Source organism: Cyprinus carpio, chromosome B6 (genome assembly GCF_018340385.1).
Source record: "Cyprinus carpio isolate SPL01 chromosome B6, ASM1834038v1, whole genome shotgun sequence".
In the NCBI taxonomy this organism is placed as follows: domain Eukaryota; kingdom Metazoa; phylum Chordata; class Actinopteri; order Cypriniformes; family Cyprinidae; genus Cyprinus; species Cyprinus carpio.
Genome location: NC_056602.1, coordinates 21,121,495 through 21,141,784, shown reverse-complemented (window position 1 = coordinate 21,141,784; position 20,290 = coordinate 21,121,495). Strand labels below are relative to the sequence as shown.

Sequence of the window (20,290 nt, the reverse complement as noted above, 5' to 3'; positions counted from 1 at the left end):
GGTGGTCTTGGAGGATTTTCCCCCACTGAGGCGGGGTTAGAAGGTCTAAGCCTTTGTCCTGTGAGGGTGCTGAAGATCTATGTTGATCGTACAGCCCAGTGGCGTGAGTCCGACCAGCTGTTCATCTGTTTTGGGAGTAAAAATAAAGGTCATGCGTTCACAAAGCAATGCATGTCCCATTGGCTGGTGGAGGCTATATCCTTAGCCTATGAGGCACACGGGCTTGCTTCACCTTTAGGAAAACAAGCTCATTCCACGAGGGCGGTGGCTTCGTTGCAAGCCTTCCTTAGTGGATCTTCTATGGATGATATATGTGCTGTGGATGGTCCTCACCAAGCACTTTCATCAAATTTTACAGCCTGGATGTGAGGACGGCCCCTGGCTCCCGGCTTCTTTCCGCTTGAGCAGATGCTTTCCTTGGATCCCAGCTACCTCAGGTACGTCAGGCGTGATGGTATAATGTTCCCACGTGGTGACGTCACCACAGCATTGAAGTGACCTATGAAAGGGAACATCTCGGTTACGTATGTAACCACAGTTCCCTGAATAAGGGAACGAGATGCTGCGGTTTGGGCCATTCCGTGCCTTTGATAGCTTTTCCTTAGTCCGTGAAATCTGAGCGAAATAGGGCGTGGCATGCAGGTATACTATGCTTACGCATGCATAAGGCGGTGCCAAGTGCTATTTGGCCAATAGGATTGGCGGGATGGTACAGGGCTTCAGACATTCATCACACCAAAGGGTGTTCCCATACGGTGACATCACCACAGCATCTGGTTCCCTATTCAGAGATGTTTTTCGGCATCCATTGTCGCTCATGCCTCCCATCTGTGTTCACTTTTGACTCAGTTTACTTCACATCAAAACAAGTTGATGTTCAGAGTTCAGTGGTGCATGGGGAAAAAGAAGGGGGGGGGGGTACAAATGATGGGGACCAATGCTCTGGCTCTTCTCAGTTTGCGGAGGAAGTAGAGAAGCTGCTGAGCTTTCTTGGCCAGTGCTGCAGTGTTGTCAGTCCAGGAGAGTTCCTCTGTGATGTGCACACCCAGGAACTTGGTGCTGCTCACACTCTTCACAGTTGCACTGTTGATGGTCAGAGGATGGTCAGAGTGTGCACTCTCCTGAAGTAAACAACAATCTCCTTTGTCTTCTCCACATTCAGAGAGAGATTGTTGTTAGATTAGATTATTGTTATTATATTATATTATTATGAAGCCTTTCCTTAAACATGTTTTTTTAGCGTGACTGTAAAAATGACTCCAGCCGAGCGATGACCTTGAAATGAGTCACTTATCAACGTCGTTAGTTGTTGCCAATAAATATTTTTACAGAGGTTAAAGACACGAGAAACAGTCGTTGTTGAATATAATTTCAGAATTAAACGTGACTGAACATAACATTAATGTATTTTTTAATAAGTTCATATCATAAACAATTGGGTAATGGTGCCAAACGCCCATCATTATTTCTTGTCGCAAAAAGCTGCTTGAGGGTTTAAGATAACGTTAGTTCAAATAATAATTACAATAGGCTTCATACAAAATAAATGTAATGTACACTTATTGACGTGTAATTACACAATCTAAAGTGACTATTGCTTTTTTTCTAAAGTTACACCTAGGATAAAATGTGACAAAGGACAGTTTCTATGTAGTAAAATGGATACAGCTAAAACCGGAAACTAACAATAAATTGAATTTTTTACTTATTAGATTGTTTTATTAATGTCTACACCTACCCCAACCCTTACAATAATTCAAAAACCGTAATTATTGTTGTACAGTGACAAAATTATGTTATATAGATGTGTGCATGCCCAGTAGATGAATCTGTATACCATCCAGCCTTAACCGTGTAGTATGCACATGCATTTATGTCACTGTACGAATTCTTTGCTTCATTTTGTTCACTCCTTGCTGATATAGTGCACTAAACTGCCATGCTATACAACAATTAAAACTTGGTGAACAAGTGAGCGATTTCAAACACAGCAACTGTTGGGCTGTTCGGGCTATTAAGTCGACTCCCCATTATATGTTATACATTATTCGCATGGCATCTGACCAATCAACATGATATATTCCAATCCGGACAGTACTGCTTTTTTAAAAAAAAGTATATTATTTTAAGCTCAGTTTCAGGGAGGCTCTTTGAAAAACACTCAGATGGTCAGACAGGAGATGCAAGGTTAGCTTATGAAATGATGTTGGTCAATATTTGGGAAAACATAATGTGTTGGTTGTTGCATTAAAAAGATAGCCAGATAACTGTTTCATATTTACTTCACATTTAAAAAATATATCTTTATTTATTTAAAATTTTTTTTTCAAACCATATTGTGTTCCTACAGTCAAGGACAACATGAAAATATCAGGTCATTTGAAAATTTCAATTAAAAAAATTATTTTCCATACATAGGATTACTTAATAGTAATGTTTTACAAATGGGATACTCATGCAACAAGATACAGTCATATAAAATATACAATTCAGTCTTGAGATTTTGCACATTAAACAAAAACGTTCTATTTTATGGTTTAATACAAATTGGTCTTTCATACAAAACATTTAAAGGTAGATGGTGAAATGAATCCGTTTTGAATGTAGGTTGTTGCTGTTTTTTTTATTATTATTTTTTTTGTGGCAAAATTCATTTTTATCATTTTACTGCATAACCAACAATGTGTGGTTTGATCATAAAAAACAGAGGAGCTTGGATGTGACGTAGCTGCAGGTCAGAGAATCCAGCTGCCTCAAGTTGTTTCCAAGTAGCACGGGTTGTCTCACAGCCATCACCGAAATAGTATTCCAAACATACAAGTAAAGCAGAGACTTTCTTATTCGATAGTGGTCATATGCTTTGTTACAAGTATTCCAGTATTTCAACATTATGTAAAATTGTTGAGTATGGTTTCAAAGCAAAAAAAAAAAAAAGGTTAGTATGTGTGGGTGATTGAATGCATATATTTTTGCTATATTAACGCAGGCATTTTTACCAACTTTACCAATATTTTTTCAAAGCTGTAACATAGTTTTTTAGCTTTAGATTTAAATTTGCCACTATATGAAATGTATCTATTATTATTAAAATTCATAAGTAATATAAAATATAATGGTGATTTTATAAATACGGTGTACTTTTATATTACCAGAATGGTTGAAGAACATGTTGAAAAAAGTAAATCCAGCTTGAGGGGTCAGACACCACATGTTCAATGAAGAAAAATGCACCTCCCTGAAGAAAAAAAAAAGCAAAATTATATTTCTCAACCCATAATTGTGTATTTGAATATAGGTTGTTTAGCTTAAAATGTTCCAGGATTTAAGCATGATGACATGTGCCCTAAAACAAACAGATGTTTCAAATGGGTTTATCGCAGCAAAGGGCGGTCTACGTGTAGTTACGTAATGCTGTTCCCTTTCATCTCAAATAAACTTAATGTAATCAGTAGTTACTCTTTGAGGCAAAACAACTTGGGAGTGATAAACCATAAAATACCATCAAAAAATATTGGACTTCCTCCAGCTGAGCACTGGCTGTCCTAAACTTACAGGCTTCAGAACTCTCTTTGCTTCTTGCAGAACCTTCTGCGTATCCTGGACTGAGCACAGAACCAGCGTGCACACCACAACATCCATTGAGTTGTCCTCCACCGCCTTTAGATTCTCCCCCCACGCCACTATGAAGTTGTCATAAACGAGGTGGTCGTTCTTCGCCATGCTTTTCTCCAGGTACTTTTGGAAATGCGGGTTGGGGTCGATGCATGTGATCCTGCAGCCCGTCGGGTAATGCTCAAAGTTCGCCCCGGATCCGCAGCCCAGCTCCAAGATGCGCAGAGAGCCTTTCGGGGGGAAGAATTTGTCCAGGTTTCGAAATAGTTCCCTTTTGTTGTCGTTCATTTTGTCATTGTAGGAGAACGAGATTTTATAGACGATTAAAGGAAAGACGCGTTTGTAGAAAGACAGTAGTCCAATCACCTCCGCAATATGCAGCGGTAGAGTGAGGACTTTGACTAAAAGAGCGCAAGCGTTCATAAACAGCCTCATTTTTTACTACAAATCTGAAACACCAACGGTTACATTTGGTAGACAAGATGGGAGTAGCTGTTGCGCGCAGCTTGTGACATTGCATCAGGGTTGCCAGGTTTTCAGAAATAATCCCGCCCAATTGCTACTCAGAACTAGCCCAAAACTAGCTGGATCGCGTTTCGAGGTGGATCCCCCGGTAAAAATCGCATTCCGGTGTGGTAAAATACACGTTTTTGGTGGGGCTCCCCTGGTAAAATTCGCATTTTAGGGGCTGAATATCACGTTATTGGGGTCGCTTAAATCCGCGGACATGAAGAACAACCCACAGCAACAGTGTTAAAGTAGCCCAATTCCGCGGGAAATCTGCGGACTTGGCAACACTGCAATGCGTCCTTGACGCATGTGATCAGCATGTGATATACTCCAGACCGACAGTACTCTAGTCTGTCGCCAGATGGCGTCCGTGTATAAATAATAGTAGTGGATCCACCTTTCTTTTCCTCACTAAAAGTAACCCTCGAAGAAATGAATAGTAGTTTTGAGAAAATGTTTAAAAGCATATGCACTCGTTCAAGGCTTATACCTAATAAAAGCGTATTCTACACGGAGCGGGTCTTCTCATTAGGGTCAATATTGAGATCACATGACCAAATGAACACTTTTTTTATTGCAGAAAAAAGAACACAAATAATGAAAATACAAATAATAAACAAAAAGCATAGCTCACATTCAGTTTTAACAAATATAGATATTACAAAATACCAGGGGGATTGAAGATTGTATCATAGTATTTTAAACATGCCACAGACTTTTTATTTTTTAGCAGTCTTGCTGAAGAAATATAAAAGTCAAAATTAGAACAAAACAAAATTGACAAAAGGAGATGAATTAAGATATTTTTGTTTATGTATGTGCAGTTTTGCTAATAAAATAAAAAGGTTAACAAATAATTCTAGATCTTTGTTGCTTTTGTTTCCATAATACAAGATAACATCCTTTAAAGTAAAGCAATAATTAATATTCATTTAATTAAATATAAACTCTGTTAAATCCATCCAAAACCTGTGTACGACTTTACAGTCAAAAAATAAGTGAGTCAGCAAACTATTCTTTTCACAAGACTGTGATGACGCGTTTCAATGGTCATCGACTTTGTAAATCCTCCAAAGTTTTTTATATTTTCATTTTTAAAAATGCTTTACATTCATAACACTATGCTTTGTATTATATTACCTTTGCAAATGACAAAATGACAAAATAAATAAATAAAATAGTTAATGCTAATGCGAGGGTGTTTCTAACATATATATAGGAACATATATTTGACATCATTCTCCCTTCTGACTGCCATTATCAGTTTTGTTTTGTTTGTTTTTTTAAAAGTAATATAGTAATATAATATAAATATATAATTTAAATCTAGTAATATAAATAAATAAATAATATATATATATATATATATATATATATATGTGTGTGTGTGTGTGTGTGTGTGTGTGTGTGTGTGTGTGTGTGTGTGTGTGTGTTTGTGTGTGTGGTTCTTAGACTCTCATTCACTGCTACAGAAGTTTACACAACTATGATGTCTTCCGCTGGTGAGAGACCCGGAAATGGTCCATTTATCTTAATAATGGAGTTTTTGTCTATTGAAAGTTTTTTCTCAGAAAGACATGTCATCAGCTGAACAATTGGTATGTTGTTAAACAACAGTACAATCTATTGAATGCACTGTAATACACCTTGAGCAAAATTAGCTGCTACATAAAAATCTTATGTCTTTATGATTACTCACCGCTTTTTACTCCAGTAGACCATAATGATTTAGAGAAATTAGTTTCTAACTCAGATTTAAAATCTCTCTTTATCCTGCTTTTCTACTATCTATGTAGCTACCCAGTAATATCTGAATACTCTCAAACTTTAGGGAGCATTTATTTTCTTGTAAACATTATGGAAACATTGCTTTTACATGTTTGCTGAACATTCTGAAACAAGTAGTAAGATTTAAAAAATGAATCAAAAACGTTTAAGGAAATCTATCTATCTATCTATCTATCTATCTATCTATCTATCTATCTATCTATCTATCTATCATCTTGTCAAATGCAATTATCCCCAAGATCCTCTGTGGTGACAGAGATTAGGATTTAGGACTTTCTTACTTGAGATTAGGTTTACAGTAATATCTTTAGACGCTGTAAGCTCCTGTAATACTTGCACGCTACAGTCCCAGAAAAATATACATCGCACAAACACATACAAATGTACTCTTTTTTTCATCTGCTCTGCAGACAGTGTCATTTGAAGATGCCTCTGTGTACCATTTAGCTCATTCTCAAAGTGGGGCTTCAGCACCAAGGACAGTGACCAAACACGGACATGGCTGGTGGCGCATTGCACAGCAAGGCTTCAACTAGTTGAGGCTCATCAGTGAGGACTAGAAAAGATGCTCAGGTGGCCCAGAAGGGGGAGTTGGAGGTAGTCTAAAGCTGTTGTTTCCTTTCACTTCCTAACAGGATTAGAGGAAGATTAACTATTGCCTGCAACCTTTGACCATGTTGTACCTGCTTCCTCCTCCACACTGCTTGAATCAACCCCACAAATACAAACAATACCACAGTATAATCCTGCACTGACCACTGCACTTAAAATACCAAAGATACTTTTCCTGCCCACATGTCCCCAGTGAATTTGATTGAAAAGTCTGCATTTGTCCTCAGCACTAGATCACCCAAAAAAGAAGATTTGCTGAAAAACAAAAGATGTAGGTGAATTTGTTTCTTCATCAGAATAGATTTTTGAGAAATTTAGCATTAAATTACTTAGAGAAAGCAAAAAGACATGTATTTTTGCTGGAAGCAATGGTTTGAAGTTAAAAATGTCTTAATCATGGATTTGTCAGTTACTTGTGGATCACTGTGATGTTGTATCAGATGTTTGAACTGTCATTTTGACGTCACCCGTTCACTGCAGAACATCTGTTGGTGAAGTGACTGGTTAAGTGATGCAATGCATAATTTTGCCAAATCTGTTCTGATGAAGAAACAACAATCTAAATATTGGATGGCCTACATTTTCAGCAAATTTTCATTTTGGGGTTAACTATTTCTTTATGTGACTTTTTGCTTCACAGATATTTTAAAGCATACATAACCTCAAACAAGTTTTTGTAGGGACAAGTGTTGTGTATAGCAGAATTATTCCAGGGAATTATAGTAAAGCTATTGAAATGTGCCTTGTGTATGCCAACACCAAAATAACACCATTTAATTTGAAAGTCGGTGCCATATGATGACACCATAAATGACAGCAAATTGTATTCTGTATTGTTCATTGTGTGATCTGAATTAACTTCCTAAATTTGCAATATAGAATTTAATTTTCATAAAAATAAAATTTGTTAAATTCTGTATTGGCAAATTTAGAAATGTTATTCAAAACACACAATGAACAATACAGAATACAATTTTCAGATTTTTATTTTATTTTAATTAAACAGTCCTAAGTTCAGTTTTAAAAATTACATTTGAGACAGTTAACATTTGTTGGAGCAGAAATTAGATTAGATTAATTGTACTGAGAAGTGGTAAATATAATTAGACTCAGATCATTGTGATTGATATTCCCTTTAAGCGGTGTTTCGCTTACGTTGCAGCGTTCTGTCGGTCAGTACGGAAGTCGGAAGTAGGGTACTTGCAGACGCTCCCTAACAATTTGCTGAGAGTCATCAATTATGCAGGCTAGCCGTACGCACTGGGATGGAAGATAGCGGCAACAATATGGCGACATCCGCAGTTTTTTCTGGTGGGTGTTTTAAATATTTTTGGGCGCGAAATATATATGTGTATCTCTTTTTGTGGGGAAAGTGTGTGTAGTTTTTCTTTTGTATAGCGAGAGAGTGTGGTGTTTTTTTCAGGTGTTTATAGCCTGTTCTGAGCGTGTCTCATACCTGGACTCATCTGCCGCAGAGCGGTCTCTCGCGCTCAGCATCTTTCTGCTCACAGATGTGGATAGGCTTGCTGCAGGGAAACGCCAGTTAACACCCCAGACACTACTAACAGCTTTAGTACTGATCAAACAGAGGCTATGCAAAGAGAAAAAGTCTGACTGAGGTAAATGAGGGTGTTGGCCTGACGCTGGAAACATAACATTAGTCTGTGTGTCGAAATGTAGAACATACGCATACCATGGGACAGGCAAGTAGCCTACGACCGCCGCAAACTTTATTGCATGGGAATATTGTGCGGACAGACTGACGCAAGACGCAGTATTTCAGCATGCAGATGTCATTTGTGACAGTGTTTTGCAGCGTAATATCTCAAAATCACTAATGTGGCAGTTTTTAGTCCCTCTGCGCCTGCATTCCCCCTCCCTTCGAGTCACCCTCGCCATACTTCTTTGGGCTGGTCTCCCTAGAATTGGTGCGTTTCCGTTTTTGCCGTTAAAAACGGGGACTACCACCCTCGTTTTCTCATTCACTCCTCCCTGAGGCGTTAGCGGCATGATGCGGCCGACCGTGTGCGCGGTTGCGGGTTAAATCACAGAGAGGACGGTCTGACAGCACGGGTGTGGTGCTGGTGCGGACAGAGTCCCAAATATTCTTGCAGTGTTCAGATGCGAATGCTATTGAAACCAACAGATAGACATCTAGACGTATAACAAAACATCGCAGGCACGACTGTCTGAGACGTCAGTGGCGTTCAGATGTAGATGTTTCACAAATTGATCCGCTGGCTCGTGCCTTCGCGCGAGCTTCCCTCAGCTCCACTGCAGTATTTCAGTCAAGCGCGTGGGGCCCACGCGTGGACGTACAGATGCCATAGCCTAATTACCGCAAACAAACTTGGATTTACTGATCTGCAAATCCCATAACATGTAGCGCCTTCAGAAGCGCAAAGCTTTTTAGGAGGAGAAATTGCGTAATACTTGTGAGGGGCGGAAGTATGAACCAGTTTAATATGTTTTTGCCATCGCACATGCTTTATAAATTATATTTGCTTTGAAATGATGAGCGCCGCTTCCTGAATGGGTTGTAATCTAATGTTGGCGTAACCAAACAAGTATTACAAAGAAAAAAGGCGAGATAGCTAAATGTAGTCAAAAAAGGACATATTTGTGTGTATGTGTGTTAAAATCTAAAACCAGAGAGTTATGGTCAGATTTTACGGCCTTTATTCTCCACACGGGATAGGCCGGCGAGGTTCGTCCTCGTGACAGCTGTGCAGCTCCCCTCCCCTCGATGTACAGTGCCAGAGGCCGAGCGTTCGCTTTCCATATCATTTCGTTGAAGGCATCAAATACGGAAAAGTCATGTTTCATTGAGGCAGCATCTGTGATTTTTTTCACCTAGCCTTGAGGACAAGCGTGAGCTCGCGCTGAACGGTGCTGAACGGACAGCGCCACTAAGACTCATTCGACGGCATCTAGAAGACAGCGTACTTGTCTCGGCTTCCTAAAAACATACTTATACAATTATTACAGCTTGATAAGGAATACCTTTAAGATGTTACGGGAACGTACAGTTTACCAGAGATGAGAGCACGCAACGACTTTGCTTGAAGGCACGTAAGTAGCCTAACCTGTCGAATGGCATCGGTTATTTTGGATTTAACGTGTAGGTGTTTAACTCGGGGCAAAAAAAAAAAAAGTGGAGGACGTACCATTAAACAGCATATTCTTTTTCTATAGCCAACGATGGCAAAACAAGAAAGAAAATGCAGTAGTTTTGTTAAGGTCATTGTGTGTATATATTGTCAGGGCCTGTCTATCTGATGTATCACCTTGAGCCGAGGCGTCTCTACAGTATCCCAGGAAGGAGACTTGGAGGTTGGAGAGCAGTGTGTAACTCAAAACGCACGTCATAGTGTTTACTTTGTATTTCTTTTGTCTACACAGACCATTTAAAAAAAAAAAAAAAAAGAAGAAGGTACTTTGTTGCTTTACCTAATGTGTCTTTGGCAAGCTGGTTTAACAAACATTCATTAAAATTAACTACTAATGCTGTTTTATGTACATACTTAATTTAAATAATGAGTAAGCGATCCAATAATGACTAGTATCTTTTTTTTTCAAATTTGCTATTGACTGTTCATTATATAAGTAGCCATTCTATTGTTTATAGTAGGTTAACTAGTAAGTTCTAGTGCTAGTGAGTAAAGCAATACATAATTGTCACTATTGTAATAAACAATTACTGTCGAATGAAAAAGTTTTAAATAAAACAAATAATATTGGAGTACATTTTACAAGAGAGTACTATTTCAGTCTTTTACTTAAAACTTTATTGTTTAATTAAATGCTATTTGCTTTTTCTTAGTAATTATTTGTGAAATTTACTAGCAGTTTCTGAGTGAAAATTGTTTCAAAGGCATTTTTTTAATCTAATGAATGCTCAATGTCACAACTGGATTGCTTAATCCACTGATATTATTACTTAATAATTGCTTAATAAGTAATTTAAAATAGGTGATAGTTAAATAATGCTAGATTACATGAATAAATGTTAAAAGTCCTTGCTATAATAGATTTGCTGTAGGAAGCCTTTTAATGGTGATAAAGTCGCCCATCATATTGAGCAGTTCTAACTTCCTAATGAATAGTTTGAGTAAAACTGGATCAAGTACTAGCAGTGATTTGTTGAAAGTGAATACTTGATTTTGGAATTAAAAAGTAAAGAAATAAGTACTCATGTTTACTGAACAAGTACTAACTCATTATTAATGGAATGTAAACTATAAGACTGCTTAATAGTAATTTAAAATAAATGCAAGTAAAAAAAAATGCTAGTTTAAAGGAATAAATGTTAAAATTACTTGCCATAGGTCTGCTGTCGATCAGGAAGCCTTCTGTTTTAATGGTGATAAAGTTGCCCCTCATAAAGAGTGTCACATGACCGTGGGCACTTCACTATTGATTTTGTCGGTGCTGACTTAACTGAATCCGTTTTTGGTGCATAAATAATTAACAGACTGTGTCATTAAGGATATGGAGAACAGGGATTCAGCATTGGACATCATATAAAACAATCCTGCCAAAAGGCAAGTGAAAGAGAATCGTTAGTGTTAGTGTTAATATTTTTGAAAGTGAATGTGAAAGAATGTGATGTCTGTATGACACATCATTTAGCACTTACATGAGTTAAGATACAGGATGTGTGGAGATGATTGTCTGCAAACATGCAGCTTTAGTAATCAGTTGAAGAGGGCAACATGTCGTCAATGGTTATGTGCGCTTATATGAAGTGCTTATGTGCTCATAATCTTTTCTTGTTTTTGCTTGTCTAATTAATTTAATACTAGAAAAGGGCACATTTTACATTGATCATTGAGCCATAAATGCAAGTCAGCCCTGCAATAGAAAATGCCTGTAAAGGGACATTCTGGGAAAGGAATAGCCCAGTTTAGTGGATCCTGAGGGACTAGGCTGGGACTGACTCTGCGACACACACCTGGAACATAGGAGAGGGTGACTAAGTAGCACTAATGTCATAGAGTTTTTCCTGCAATTTTTTTATAAATCTTGAAAAGGATTGTTCTTCACTGACAAAACTCTATAGGGGAAGTTAATTTGTTAACTTGTTGTAAAGCAAGTTAAGTGTGTAAATTCTACAAATAGTCATTAGTGCAAGTGTGACTAATGCTGCTTTATGGGAGTAAGGGTTTTTTGTGCAACATTGTTTTGTATTTGTTGCAACTGTGTAAGTCCAAAGTAGGTAAATATGATATTATACACACACACACACACACACACACACACACACACACACACACACACACACACACACACACACACACACACATTCACAGATTTTGGAATAGAAACACTTTGGACAGATTTAATCTCTAAATGGCCAAACATTGGCTGACTAATCAGTCTGGTCAATATATCAGGTCTGTCACTTCAAACATAAATCGCAAAGGGGCACAGTTCATTTGGTTGTATACTGTCCTATAGTGTCTTTATTGACAGACACATTTTCAGTATTATTTAGGTTAGGCGATTCAGTCAGAAACAAGATTTTCTCCATCCTGTGCTAGAGATTACTTGTCAACAGTCAGCACACACATACAAAAATGCATCTTTGCAATAGAAATGTGAAATGACAAGTACAACTTGACAATAATGTTACCTTTAAACTGGTTAAGACTACTGTTTTGAGCAACTGGACATTTGCACGATGAGATGAACTCTTGAACAGAATCCTCCATTTTATGTTGTCTGAGAAGAAAAAGCCAAAAAGTGTTTAATCAGCATAGTGTGTTTAATGTATAACCTTAGTATTAAATAAATAAAGTAGAGAGTTTGTGATTTGTGATTCACAAACACTTGATTAAATGTGGTGATTTCATTCTGAACAATGGTATTATGTAATAAATCCGGAAGAGACAGACTGAATATGTCTGAATTGATTGAATGTTTAATATGATGTTTTTTTGGAATGGGCTTGATGACATCATGGGCTGGAATATTAGTTAGATAATCCAGGCCCTCACAGAGGGTTGAGAAGGGCAGTAATGCAGTTAGGACCTTACCCTCTAATGTACATTCTCCCTGTCTCTCTCTCTCTCTCTCTCTCATGCACACACACGTACAGGTTAAGCCTCCAGTGTTGTAGCGCATTTGGTATTATTCTGCTTGGTCATCTTCTTCTTAATGGACGTAATGAATGTGTGTGTGTGTGTCTGAGTGTAAGAGTGAGAAAAAGAGCAACAGGGAGAGCTGCAAAAGAGGATGACCAATAACAGAGGCCACTGAAATCAACGGATAGTTCGCAAATACACACACACGCAAATATGCTTGAAAAGTAGAAATGTTTTGTTTGTATGTAATCATTTGCTTTGTTTAACGTCATTTTGAATTTTAATTTCTGTCTTTCCTCATTGTTCCCTTTCTGCATCTGTCCGGGTACCTCCCTCTCCCCTCCTTTTCCTAGAGCTGGCTGTCCTGAATGGCTTCTAAATAAAGAGGACTCTGCTGCAGGATGACAATATGGCTGCGCAGCTGCTCGCACCTCCAGGCCCCGATAGCTTCAAGAGGTTCACCCCAGAATCTTTGGCCAACATCGAGAAGCGCATCGCTGAGGAGAAGAAGAAAAAGCCTGTTAAGCCCAGATCTGACAGCAGTCACCGTGATGACGATGATGAAAACAAACCGAAGCCCAACACTGACTTGGAAGCGGGGAAGAGCGTGCCCTTTATTTACGGGGACGTGCCCTCTAACATGTTGGCTGTGCCCCTGGAGGACTTGGACCCCTTCTATTTGAACCAGAAAGTGAGTGAGCTTTGAATCCATATCACCGCTGATAGAATTCATCTTCCATGCAGGTGGAATACGGCTTTCCTCACTATGATGAATTAAGAAGAGTTCTCAGAGAACTGGAGGAAAGAGAGAGTGGTGGAAAGGTTTGGAAAAGTGCAAAGAGGAAAGAAGTTGGTGAATTAAACTTGCTATCTTATACCTACTGTATTTTTGGTGGATGAACATATTAGATGATATAGTAATAAATGAGTATAAGGCTTTGCAATTTATATATATATAATAGTAATGGTATGGTTAGTAAAGATATTTGTTGAGATTAATTTGTTAAAATATTGTGTATTTTGGGTTTAAATGCTTTTAGTTAAAGTTTATGTTCACCCGAAAGTGAAAATTCTTTCCTCATTTATTCACCCTCAAGTTCTTCCAAACCTGTATGAGTTTCTTTCTTCTGCTGAAAATGAAAAAAGATATTTAAGAATGAGGATGACCAAACAGTAGTTGGTCCCCATTAACCTTCATAGTACAGGGGGAAAATTGCTATGGAAGTCAGTGGGTTATTTGTGTTCTTCACAATATCTTCTTTTATGTTCAACAGAGGAAAGAAACTCATACAGGTTTGGAACAACTTGTGGGTGAGCAATAATGAAAGAATATTCATTTTTGGGTGAACCATCCCTTTCAAATCATAAAAATATAAATCATAGAATTCAGTCACATAAAATAGATAGTGTTTGCCTGCTTGCTACAGTGTAATTAAAGTCAAAATATTTCATTTTAACATTTCAGTTTTAACAAACCCAAACTTCTGAGCAATTAATGTATAAAAGGAATATAATAAAAATATTATAGAATATAATAAAATAAAAGGAAAAGGTCTTTCTGATTTTTTTTTCCAGCCTTATTTGAAATGTGGCTTTTTTTCAGAGGGTTTTTAAATGACCTTCAGACTCAGTTTAGTTTGTGTATATATATGGGTAAAGGAGCAGTGCACCCACATCAGCACCTCCTTGTTGGTACACTAGAGGTATGTGTTACATAACCGAGCACAGTGTAGCATGTGTTATTCAGTGGGAGTTTTGGAGATATTTTTGAGTGAAAATTAGTAGAGGAAACAGAATATTGGTCTTGTCTGTGTTTTTATCATCTGTCGCACGTTACCATATCCACATCACATTACCAGAAATAACGTGCATTGCTGCCAGCGTGTCCCATCCAACATATTACATCCCCTTTTCGGCCCTCCCTCCTCCTCTCCCTCTTGGCAGTGGTATATTTATGTTATAACTGCAGCAGCTGTGGTAGAGTCACGCATTGTGGGGAAGGGTTCAAGTGAATAAAAAGAGAAAAGGAATGCAGAGTTGTAGTTTTACTGGTCCCTTGGTTAAAGAGCCAGACAGAATGTCAGGAAGCCCTGTAGTCACATGTGTTTGTTTGTATGTGATTGAGAGATATTGGATGCAGTTTTCTGATGGAAGACATTGCACCAGTATGTGAGGGCTTGACATCTGGAGACAGATGTTAAAAAAAGTTCAGGTCTGATACTGTAGATTTACTTTAATGGATGATTCATGAGTGTGATCAGTGAGTATGTTTTGTTCATACCATGTTTTATGGATTGATTAGTAGGTAAATTAATGGCTGGTTTAATATTTTTAGTGATTCAGTGTAATTATTTTATTTTATCAATGAATAAATACATTAATGGATAGTTTATTGTTATGAGTCACTATAATTTGCTTTTTCACTATAATTCACTAATTTTTTCTCTATATTATTAATCTATGTTATTTATATTTATTTTGTTTTATTGATAGGTATACATTAATGAATTGTTTATTTTTATCAGTAATTATATTTTGTTTAAACACAATTTTATATCTATATTATTTTTCTGTTTGATTTGATTTGATTTTTAATTTCTTTTTATTTTAGCGATTTGTAGATACATTAATGGTAGATTATTACGAATGATTATGTTTTGTTTATACCATATTTTGTATCTGTTTTACTCAGTTTTGTTAATTTGTTTTATTGATTAGTAGATACATTAATGAATGGTTTATTGTTATGTGTGATAATATTTTGTTTATGCCATGTCTTATCTATATTATTCTTTTTTCATTTTATTTAATTAGTGCATACATTAACAGATGCTATATTATTATGAGTGATTATATTTTGTTTATGCCATATTTTGTATATACTATATTTTATATTTATATTATTATTACTCCTATTGCTTTATTTAGCAATACTGAAAATATTTTCAGTCATGTCATTAGAACTTTATTCACTTTCTAAAAGATAGACAGATAGATGCATCTTAGCACATTTTGAAAGTTGTAAATAAAGACTGAGAAGAGTTGGTTAGCGGTTGGATGGGGTGTTGGTCATTTGAGGCCTTACGGTAAGTGCACTCAGTGACGTTAAGTAGATCGGATGTACTTGGAGTTAAGTGCAACAGTGATGCTATATCCAGTTTTTCCACTATTGAACCCCATACACACACACTTCTCCCTCCCTCCCTCATCCTCCTTCCCCGCAGCAGATCCCTCAGCTCTTATCCACATCTTCATGTCTCCTTGGCTCTCTTCTCTGTAGATGATGAAATTTTCAGTAGCTTTGCAGCATATCACTTATGCTGTCACAAGGAAAGACCAATAGGCTGCATTGTGTGTGTGCAGGGGTTGACATAAGGCTGTGATCAAATGTACATGACCATTAAGCTTCATGTTTTTGTAGCACATTTTAGTTTTGCTCATATGAACAATCGCTTACCTTTTATAGACACAAAAGTCAGAGTCACAGTTGAAACTATACTTGTGTTATGATTGTTGATTATTTGTTGTGGTTATGCGGCCTGATGAGTGTGTTGCTGGATTGACACACACATTTACACACATTTTAGCATTGTGATAAACAAGATGCTCATTAATATGAAGATTCAGAGAAGATTAGAACGATTTTGAGGTCAGGATATTGAGAGCTGCAGCTAAGCATAGAGTGTAGCATTGTGAGAGTGGGAGCTCCCGCCAGCGGAGGAAGCCCACAGTCTGTCGCAGTGTGTGTGTGTGTATGTGTGTGTGAGAGAGACTCTGGGGAAACCAGTGCTCTCAGTAACACATGGAGCCTTCTGGGCGGTTCACAGCTTTTGCTAGTGTGACAGTCTTTGGGATTCTGTGCCTCAAAATGACAGCTGTCTTCAAACAGAAGACACAGCGCTTTCTGTCTGACATACGTTGTCTTTTAATTTATGATTTTGTTAAGTGTGTTTTAGTATTTGACATGATTAAATGCACAGACAGACAGACAAATGTAGTGAAAAGGGAGCTAGGGGATGGAGAAACAGAGAGAGACAGAAGCACTCTGAGTTAAGTTGCTCATTTTGTCCTCCTTCAGACAGCTGTCTATTTTTAATCTAATTAGATTTCAGGAAGACTCTCATCCACTTGTCTCTGTGGTGTTTCCCTGGGTGTGTGTGTGTATGTAAGTATGGAGTGGTGTTTTGTGCAATGTAAAATATTCTGTGTTTAAAGAAATATTGTCTTATTCAGTATTTTGTCTTGTTTTCCAGTAAAACTCTAAAAATGCTTAAAACAAAAGAAACATATTAGGGCTAGAAAGGATAAAAAAGATATTAAGGCTTTTCTAATAAAATATCTCAAATATAGTTAATTTTTTGTACCCAAGTGGCAAATAAAAAATAAATAAAACTAAAAACAATAGAATAATAAAAATAACAATTATAAAACTTGTTGTGCTTAAAACAAGTAAGAAAAAATATTCACCAAAGGGATAAGAAAAATAAGGAAATAGGGGATAAGAAAAATAATTGAAGATATATAAAAGCAAAATTTTACTTCTTTGACATGATGTCTATATATGTGTGTGTGTGTAATTTTGGATTCATGTGGTTTCCATGATGAGTATGTGGATGAAGATGTCTTTTTTTTTTTTTTTTTTTACATTATGCAGGATCACAGCAGCTTTGCAGGGCTTTTGACTCACCTTCCTTCCTTCCTTCCTTTCCTCCCCCTCCCTCTCGTGTTTTCCCTGTCCCACACATCTGGAGTCAGCACTTCTGCATCTGATGGATCGCAGTGTTAGTGGTTAGCATTAGCGTTAGTATTACAGTCTGAGTTCCTGTAAGAGAACCATATCTTTGCCAGAGCTCACTGCAGTTGTCTTAGCGCCATTCGTGTAAATATATCCCTATAGTTGGGTTTAAATATGCTTGATTTAGAAATAGCTTTTTATTTTATTTTATTTTATTTTATTTTATTTTATTTTATTTTATTTTATTTTATTTTATTTTATTTTATTAAGAAAAACTTCTATGGGTGTATTTGAATGTTGTATACAGTTTGCAAGTTTATGTTGAATGCGGCTGTCATTTCTGGATAAAGACAAAGTTCTTGTCATGTTTACCTTTCAATTATGTTGTTTATTGCCATTTCTCAACTTATTTTTTATGAATATGTGTGCTCACTCACCATGCACCATGAGATATGTAACTAATACCTGTCTTTCTTTCTTCTTTTTTTCATTTTCCTCTTTTTCTCTTCAGACCTTTATAGTGCTTAACAAAGGAAAAACGATCTTCCGTTTCAGTGCCACGCCCTCGTTATATATCATTAGTCCTTTTAACCTATTCAGGCAAATAGCAATTAAAATTTTGATACACTCATATCCTTTTCAATGCTCCAAACATTGTTCATGTTATTAATGACTGTTTTTGTTTAAACTGCTTTCTAATCTGTGCTTTATCTGTCTGTCTGAAACAACAATGCTTTGTTAGATTTATAGGTTTTATCAGATTTATAAATGACGATTTACCGGTTACACCATATAATCTGTATCACAGTACATAATTTAAGTATTTTAATTAAATGTTTTGAAAATAAAGAGAGCTCTGAACTAAAGCTTGTTGTGCTGTGACACAGACAGTGATTTAAAGACCATTATTCATATGGAAGCTAACAACATACTTCTTCCTTATAAAAAAAGCTAATGCCTATGTCCTCATCCAACAACTGATGTATGACCCCAGAATTTACCACATCATTTGATGAAATTATTGACATTTTTATTAACGTCCTTATTTCCATTATAATTTTGATATCTGATCAATATTTATGGGATTACCACAGGATTTCCTTAACTACTTCTTACAGTTTTCAGCATGATCATCATGTGTACAATTTTGACAAATTGTGTCTTCATGACATTCAGCAATCCTCCAGAATGGTCCAAACAAGTAGAGTAAGCATTCTATTCTATTCTATTCTATCTATTCTATTCTATTCTATTCTATTCTATTCTATTCTAGTCTAGTCTAGTCTAGTCTAGTCTAGTCTAGTCTATGCAGATGTTCTTCATCAAATGTGATTGTAATATATGTATTTTTTTTTTGTTATTTATGTGCACAGATTTAATAAGAGCAGCAGCATAGCAAAAAGGGATAGAAGCCAAAGGTCATAAATTTAAACTCCGAACCAGCAACCACTCAGGTGTGAGTGCTGAAAAGCAGGGATTATAATGTTAGTAGAGTGACAAGTTAATGACTGGCTAGGAGGGAGGAAATGCTAAGGACAATGTGAGCTCCACTTGGAAATTTGGCCAGTCCTAAAAATTGCTGGGTCTATTTTTGGGGTTACTGGGTTTAATGGAGTTTCATGGGAGTCCTTAAAAACTTAGTGGTCGAGAATTTTTTTAGGTCATCTTATTTATTATGCTTTCTTATAAGTTATTGTTGTTTTATTATGAGGCTTCTTATGTTTTATCTTTTGTGTTGTAGATCCAATAATGCATTGTGACAAGCAAAATAAAAAAATGGTGGGTGAGGGCAAAAGAAATATGAATTATAAACAAACCATTCATTTAATTGAAATTCCATGAAATTCCAAGCATATGCTTACCTATATGCATTATTTTTTGAACTCTGTTAGATACACCTTCACAGGAATCTACACTTTCGAGTCACTCACAAAGATTGTGGCTCGAGGTTTCTGTATAGACGGCTTTACCTTCCTCAGAGACCCTTGGAACTGGCTGGATTTTATGGTCATCTCTATGGCGTAAGTATAATCCTGTTTTATTTCAGACATTAATGAAACATTATTTTGATAATGTTGCATTCAAAATATATTATAATGTATATATAATATATATACAGGCGTGTAACTCTTGTGTGCAGAATTGACTTTTAGGCTATAGAGGAGCTTCAGTTGGTGCCAAGTGGAAGAATATATAGTGATATTATTTAGGAAAATTATTAGAAAATAAATAAATAAAAAACTTTTTAGCATTCTGTCCTTTTCCTCTTTGCAGCTTTTTGAAATGGGCTCTGCAATTTTGGAGCTTTTTCATTTGCACCCACATTGAGTCAAGCATCTCCACTGATTGCAGGGCAATTTTAGACCAACTTAAAGCCTAAACGTTTTCAAGAACATACAAGTTATTTATTCTAATAAACTGTTTCTTTGAGCATTTGCATACATGGATGTTCTGACAGAGACTGACAGTCATAGTTTTGCACAGTAAAGATCTGAGAACAGTCTAAAACTCAGTGAAAAATCAACACCATGACCTTTATTTAGGTCATAGAATGACTTTTTAGCCTTGATGTCATGCTTGCACAAAAGAGTGAGTGTGGGCGAATGTGAGAGAGACAGAGGCTCCTATGTCCTGCCTCTCATAGGTGGTGGATGGGAGTTCAGTGCTCAAAGATGACAATGTTTGTGCCTATACTTCTGTGTTTGTGTGTGTACATGTAAATCATAAACTCTCTTTCCTTCTAAACTTTAATTAAGCTGTCCATCACTTCTTTTCTCTCCCTATCTGCATTCATCCATTTCTCTGGCGGGTAGCCATTTTCTTCTTACATAAGACAACCCTTGCCCCTAAAAGTAAAATGTTCACATTGAGAATATGGTGAAATAAGGACAAAACTACAAAAAAACAAGCTCTTTCCCTTTGGAATGTGTATTAAATGTATGTCATG

General features: G+C 36.7%; 2 protein-coding genes across 7 annotated transcripts in view; one reads left to right on the top strand and one right to left on the bottom strand.

Annotated features, from left to right (window-relative positions):
* Positions 1-2,270: 2,270 nt before the first annotated feature.
* On the bottom strand, positions 2,271-4,141 carry LOC109052623 (methyltransferase-like protein 7A). The gene is made up of 3 exons (XM_042726181.1): positions 3,553-4,141; positions 3,149-3,235; positions 2,271-2,806 (listed from the first exon to the last, which is right to left on the bottom strand). Exons 1-3 carry the CDS (start codon positions 4,045-4,047, stop codon positions 2,660-2,662), a joined length of 729 nt encoding a protein of 242 aa, XP_042582115.1. The 5' UTR covers positions 4,048-4,141; the 3' UTR covers positions 2,271-2,659.
* Positions 4,142-7,989: 3,848 nt separating this feature from the next.
* Positions 7,990-20,290, top strand: part of scn8ab (sodium channel, voltage gated, type VIII, alpha subunit b) — a 52,665-nt gene continuing 40,364 nt past the window's right edge. For 3 of the 6 annotated variants that reach the window (XM_042726178.1, XM_042726175.1, XM_042726174.1), the window contains exons 1-5: positions 8,246-9,594; positions 12,962-13,299; positions 17,855-17,973; positions 18,460-18,549; positions 19,236-19,364. In XM_042726178.1, the coding sequence (XP_042582112.1) occupies positions 13,018-13,299; positions 17,855-17,973; positions 18,460-18,549; positions 19,236-19,364 (620 nt within the window). In that variant the 5' untranslated portion in view covers positions 8,246-9,594; positions 12,962-13,017. Of the gene's footprint in view, positions 8,142-8,244; positions 9,595-12,961; positions 13,300-17,854; positions 17,974-18,459; positions 18,550-19,235; positions 19,365-20,290 lie in introns of those variants that run through there. The other 3 variants (XM_042726180.1, XM_042726179.1, XM_042726177.1) reach the window with 2 other exon arrangements.

What these genes read in the sequence shown, in the direction of transcription:
- LOC109052623 (XM_042726181.1), bottom strand. Translation starts at nt 4,047, where the DNA reads ATGAGGCTGTTTATGAACGCTTGCGCTCTTTTAGTCAAAGTCCTCACT. An exon ending in CAAAGAGAGTTCTGAAGCCT is followed by an intron (nt 3,236 to 3,552) that starts GTAAGTTTAGGA and finishes TTTTTTCTTCAG; the next exon opens with GGAGGTGCATTTTTCTTCAT. An exon ending in ATGTTCTTCAACCATTCTGG is followed by an intron (nt 2,807 to 3,148) that starts TAATATAAAAGT and finishes GTATGTTTGGAA; the next exon opens with TACTATTTCGGTGATGGCTG.